Source organism: Telmatherina bonti, assembly GCF_933228915.1.
Source record: "Telmatherina bonti genome assembly, chromosome: 9".
Lineage (NCBI taxonomy): Eukaryota > Metazoa > Chordata > Actinopteri > Atheriniformes > Telmatherinidae > Telmatherina > Telmatherina bonti.
The window spans coordinates 28410205-28416551 of record NC_136627.1 but is presented as its reverse complement, the minus strand read 5'-3'; the positions used below and the strand labels follow the sequence as shown (position 1 = coordinate 28416551).

Here is a 6347-nt window from a genome sequence, read left to right as displayed (position 1 = left end):
GTGAACTGGACCTGACACATCTGACTCAAATTAAATGGATTCAACACTTATAAAAATGCAACAAAACAAACTAATCCTACTGTTCACACAAGTTCATCCCAACACTGAAATCACCACAAAACTTGATAAGATAATAAAGCTAAAGAATAAGGATGATGAATTTTAGAACAAATCAGCATACGTGGCCTACACAGCAAATTCCTGAAGATGAGAAGTCTGAATTTGTGAAAAGAAATAATAAAATGACGTACGAAAGATTTAAATATTTAGTTTACTTTTCTAACTTTATATACAGGACGCGTTCAGGAAAATTCCGAACGAATTACTGTCGTAATGTGTGTCTTTTTTGTTTCAATTCTAAATTTACAGAGTTGTTCGTGAACGCAACACGTTGACGTATTGCTTTTCTCGTCTACGTCCTCCTGCGTTCAGAATATAGTGACCACTGTGAAACTCTCCAGCGTTGTTGTGACACAAACTCCTCTTCGTCTTCGTACCTGCTGAAATGGACCGCTGGAAGGGCCGAGTGGCTCTTGTGACCGGAGCCTCGGTCGGGATCGGGGCGGCTGTAGCCAGAGAGCTGGTCCGGTTGGGTATGAAAGTGGTGGGCTGCGCCAGGGACGTGGGAAAAATACAGGTTTGTTCCGAAGTAAAACTTGTTTAAAATCATTTTCAGATTAAGTCGGAATTTGTCCAAGTTCAACACTTGGCATTATTAAGGCTGGCTTTCGTGGCTTATTGAGCTAAACTTGCAGACAGACAGTTTATGGGACGAAAAACATTTGTTTACTTAACGAAATGTATTCCTGTGAGATTTGCTCAGAATATAACACAGTCATAGAAAGAAAGAAAAAAAAAAGATATTTTTTGCTGGTAACTTTGTGCTGTCAGACTTATGTTGCAATGGGCAAAACATTGCAATGGGCGTATTCTAAAAAACCCAAAGATAGTGAAAAAAACATGTTCTGAGGTTATTCATTTAACTCCAAATCAGCTGCACACAAAACATTTTTAATTTTGCTCCTGAAAAATTTCAACACATCTGCATCACATGACTGTCATCTGACTGCTGATATTAATGTGAAATTTGTTGAGCACAGTGGAAAAAAATAGTAGTTTTATGTAACTGATGGATGCCTTTAAAGTCATGTTTTAAGTTAGATGCACTAAAAAAATATTAGAAATTGCACCAAAAGTCAGAAAATGATGGATATCAAAACATTGTTTTGTGTTTATGTTGTAGGCATTTGCAAATACAAAAAAATAAAATAAAATAAAATTGTTCAATCAGCATTAAAAATAGATTTATGGATGATATTTGGGAGTATATTTCTTGGATTTAAAGAAAAAAAATTAAAGTGGAGCATAATTAATGTTCCAGGGTACTTATCAGTCCCTGTGATCACTGGTTGAATTGAGACCATCTTTTATTACATTTTTTTTCATGATTAACAAACAACAGCAATAAATCTTGTCAGTGAAATACTGTTTTGTGTGGCTATAGATGGTCATAGGCGAGCTTTAAAGTTATTCTGAGTGTGTCCTACTTTTTAAGTACCTTGTTAATCACAGCGGTAAAAACAAAGGAACACTGTCTCATTAAAGGGATAAAGCTGTTTTATTTCTATCATGTCACCCATTAAACCAGTTTAATTTAGTTTCCTTTCTTCTTTTTTTTTTCTTTTGAATATAATCATTGATAATAGACAAATGAAGATTCTTAAAGCACATCATTTTTTTGTTTAAAAAGAAAACGCCAAAATGTCCTCATATCCAGGAATCTTCAAACTCGAACATGGATTGAATTTATGTGCAGATTAATAACATCTGAGTTTCTCATCCAGGTGATCACCACAGAAAGTGGTAATGAATTATAAAATGATTTCATAAGGTGTGTCATGCCCTGCGAAGGACTGGCAAGCTGTCCTGGGTGTACCCCGCCTCTCGCCCAAAGACTGCTGGGATAGGCTCCAGCTTCCCCGCGACCCTTCATTGGACGAAGCGGTTGGGATAATGACTGAATGAAGCTGTGTCATTTTAAGGTCAGATGACTATGGGGGAAAAAAACAAGTGCACCATGAAGACACTTCGATGTGAGGTTGAGTAAATACAAACAATGGATCTTTTTATGGCCTGGCAGACCGAGACCAATCATATCTGCACCAACATTATAAAAGTGTAATGAAGTTAAATATTAACCTTTCAAAGAAAAGAGGCAGCAGTGTCTTTTCATGCAGAAATAGTCACTAAATAAAGTTTTTAGGATAACAATCACCATCTTCTGTGTGACTTATCATCTCCTGACATTTCCTGATTTTACACTTTGATAATGTTTCCCTTAAAACACTAAGTTCAACTGAGATGATATAAGAAAACATTTAAAAAAATGTCATTTTTCTTTCTAAAATATTCTCATTTACTTAATATACACTTTCTGCTGACACATCTGATTGAAAATAAAATAAAAATAGAAAAATAAACCAAAAACTTTGTGTCATTTCAGAAACTGGCTGCAGAGTGTCAAAGTGCAGGTTACAGTGGTCTGTTGGTGCCTATCAAATGTGACTTGACCAATGAGGAGGAGATTCATGCCATGTTTTCAGTCATCAAAGCTCAGCACAGCGGTGTGGACGTGTGCATCAACAACGCCGGCCTGGCCCACCCAGAGACTCTACTGAGTGGTAAAACCAGCGGCTGGAAGAACATGCTGGATGTAAGAGTGCAAGTTATTAAAAACTTGTGGTTGCTTTGACATGTGATCACAATCCAGCTTTTATTTAATTTATTTATTTAACCCAGAAATCAACTTAAATTCTTAGCCTTTAGAAGCATATATATGCTGCCTGCTATGGGCTTCTACAGTCATGTCTTTGTTTTTTCAGTGGATTACACATTAAATCTATTCATTGATTATTTACTAATTATACTGATTATTGTCAACTTACTTCAGACTTTACGTTTTGTGGCACAGGGTCAAAAAGTTATCACAGATCAAGAACTTCATAAAGTTAAAAGTTTTAGTTGCGTAAACCTTCTGTTCATTTGATGAATTTATCTCCCAATGACAGTACAAAGCTAAGAAAATGCTTCCAAAACACTTTTGTGCCGACTCAGTCAGTTTCCAAAGTGGTCTAAAATGCTTTCCTGGGCACAAACAGAAACAATTCAGAGTGAGGTTTACTTGCTGTTTTAATCTGTATCCCTCTTCCAGATATGGTCTTTATTGTTGCCTTTGCAGGTAAATGTTCTGGCACTGAGCATCTGCACTCGTGAAGCGTACCAATCCATGAAAGAAAGAAATGTTGATGATGGGCACATCATTAACATAAACAGGTGCAGTTTTATTTTATTTTACAAATAATGTAAAGCAGGGTTACTCAGTTTGGACGTATGAGAGCCACAATCCAGCAGGTTTTCCATGTGTCCTTGCTCCAACACAGCTGACTCAAATGAATGAGTATTTGTGCAGAACCTGATGGGCTGTTAGATCCATTTAATTTGATTCAGATGTGTTGGAGCAGGAAAACATGGAAAACTTGCTGGATTGTGGCCCTTTTTAGGACTGAACTGAATACCCACTGATATACTTGTGAAAAACACTTCTTGTAGATTTAGATTTCCTCATTTGTTCAAAAATGTTATCTACCAGAACACTACTGGTGACAGGGTAAGGACAAGCCAGTCAGAGTCCAGCAATCTTTCCATGACAAACATTGTTACCCATCTGACAAGGACCAAACTTTGTAAGTGTTAATGAGTGAATAAAAGTAACGAAAACTCTTCATGTTTGGACTTCATCACAGTCATGTGTTTTTATAAAACAGATTTCCAACTTTCTGTCGGTGGTCAGTTTTCAGTAAGATATAAATCTATATGAATGGCGGGGACCGACGCTTCAGACATACAGAACTGATGCACTGTGGGTTTCATTTGGATTTGTAAATTTGGTCCATAATTTCAGACACAAATTTTCTTCATTCTTGTTTTCACACATATAAATATTGTGTTACGAGTTGCTGATAACATACAAGCTACAAGATGTATGTCTCTATCCTGTCTCCATAAAAATGCCTTCAAAAGTACAAACAACTCATCATTGGAGATTTTCCTTGCACTGTGGGGTGACGGCACATCATGACCTGATGATAAATGATGTTCTAATTTAACAGCTTGTGCACTGTTTGCTCTTGCAGCATGTGTGGACATCGTGTGCTTCCTAATCCTGCTATACATTTCTACACGGCTACCAAATACGCTGTGACGGCCCTGACCGAGGCCCTGAGGCAGGAGCTGCAGGATGCAAACAGTCATATCCGAGCTTCTGTAAGGTTTCATTGCCCTTAAGAAATGCGTGCTACTCTGTTAATTCAGGAGTGTGTATCATTAAGTTCATTCCATGCTGATCAGTTCAACCCAGACCATCTCACACAGTTAACAGTACATGCTTTGTACATCTAGATTCACACACTGCTCTTTCTTGCTGCAGTGCATTTCCCCTGGTTTAGTGGAGACAGAATTTGCTCTGCGGCTCTTCAGTGAAGATGCACAGAAAGCTGCTGGTGTATACTCTCAGTATAAGGTCAGATATTTCTGCTTTTCTGCTGCACTATTGATATAAATGTGATGTTACCACTCGTTTAATTATCATCTTTTACAGGCACTGGAAGCAATAGACGTTGCCAACGCTGTTACTTACGTCCTGAGTGCCCCTCCTCATGTGCAGGTACTTTATTTTTCCTTATTTACTTGCTTTATATAGTTTTTATTACACCTTTTCAAAATGCACTTTTTTTTATTCCAGGTGAAAAGTTAGATAACTTTTACGCCTTTTCTTCTAGATTGGAGACGTTCAGATGCGATCCGTTCAGCAAACATCATAATGTAGCACCATGTGACAGCTGATGTCATTTCCTGATTAAATTCTTCATTGATCACTACATTGATTAAAAAAAAATGACAACTAATCACCAATGCAAGAAATGACATGTCTTGCATTGACAAGATTTTCTTTAATTGTTCTGCTTTATAATTAAAAACAAGGAATTGACACCTGTAGGTACAGATGACACTTTTTTGTCATGTAAAGTAGGAAATAAACAGTACAAAACATTGGAAGATGCAAATATCTGTGTTTCTTTTTGTGTCAGATTTACAATATATGGGTACATATTTGCAGTGATTAGCGCTGTCACCTGAAAGAAATTAAATGCTTTCTCTGCATTTCTGAGGGGAGGAATGTAAAAGTTTTTGTTTGTTCCTTTTCAGGATGTTAATGAAAACTATTGGACATCAGATTTATTATCAAAAGTAATTAGATGAAAAATTCCAGGTTTTGCCCACTAGAGGCCGCAAGTACATTATTGCATACCTATAACCCAGGGGGTAGGCAACTGCGGTCCTCGAGTGCCACAGTCCTACAAATGTTCGGAGTTTCCCTGCTGCAACACACCTGATTCAAATCAATGGCTAATTGGCACACTTGTGCAGAGTTTGATGTCAAGCTTTGCACAAGTCTGCTGATTAGGTCTGATGTGTGCCAGGTGTATTGCAGCACAGAGACTCTTAACATTTGCAGGACTGTGGCACTCGAGGACCAGAGTTGCCTACCCTTGCTATTACCTGACAAATGAGGCACAGTAAATTTAACCAAACCAAAGAAGAGGGGAGAAAATTAGAGAACTAAACTGCATCCGGGTATGATGTTTTTGCCTTAGTATCCTTATATTTTCCCTGCAGTCCACAGGGCAGGACATGACATTATTTTTTTAAGGTACTTTATACTAAACTTTAGTGAAATATGTTGGGATGGTCCCATTTAACATGGTCTTATGGATCACGACAACTTTGCAGACTCCACCTTTGTTGAAACAAAAAGTTGCACACATGGGCTGCTGGGATCACTGCAGCCATGAAAGTTATCTTCATTCACAAAAATATGCTGTTCAAAATGATATATAATAACTGCATGGGCCACTAAAAGCAGGGCTTGAAAAGTTTTCATGCGATGTTTATACATTGTGTACGACAACATGATATTCTGCAAAAAAAAAACCCTCACCAGTCTGTTTGATGTACATGCAGGAAGCAATGATGAAAGAAAAACCTGCTTCGGTCTCCATCTTTGTTTCTGCGTGTAAAGACCTGCCAGGAGAGTTTCCACAGGAAAACCGAGGTTAGCTGGAGACGGCCAACCACCACCCTCTATCTTTCTTATGCTAATGATGACCATTCATGCAGAATCTACAACAGTACACATGCACAAATGTTGACAACTTTTGGTGACTTGCACCAAACTTTGTAAAGGATCGCTTCTTGTGCCATGCTGCAGCTGCTTGCACCCAAACAAA

The 6347-nt window shown here is 37.8% G+C and overlaps 1 protein-coding gene across 1 annotated transcript; it reads left to right on the top strand.

Moving 5' to 3' along the window:
* The first annotated feature begins 453 nt into the window (after positions 1-453).
* LOC306760769 (dehydrogenase/reductase SDR family member 11-like) lies at positions 454-5094 on the top strand. The gene is made up of 7 exons (XM_079246756.1): positions 454-637; positions 2504-2713; positions 3239-3333; positions 4194-4323; positions 4487-4579; positions 4658-4723; positions 4839-5094. Exons 1-7 carry the CDS (start codon positions 506-508, stop codon positions 4878-4880), a joined length of 768 nt encoding a protein of 255 aa, XP_079102882.1. The 5' UTR covers positions 454-505; the 3' UTR covers positions 4881-5094.
* The last annotated feature ends 1253 nt before the right edge of the window (positions 5095-6347 follow it).

Excerpts from the sequence above, each read along its gene's own strand:
- LOC306760769 (XM_079246756.1), top strand. The coding sequence starts at position 506 with ATGGACCGCTGGAAGGGCCGAGTGGCTCTTGTGACCGGAGCCTCGGTC. Across the intron at positions 2,714-3,238 it reads GCTGGAAGAACATGCTGGAT|GTAAATGTTCTGGCACTGAG; the intron begins GTAAGAGTGCAA and ends TTGCCTTTGCAG. Across the intron at positions 4,324-4,486 it reads ACAGTCATATCCGAGCTTCT|TGCATTTCCCCTGGTTTAGT; the intron begins GTAAGGTTTCAT and ends TTCTTGCTGCAG.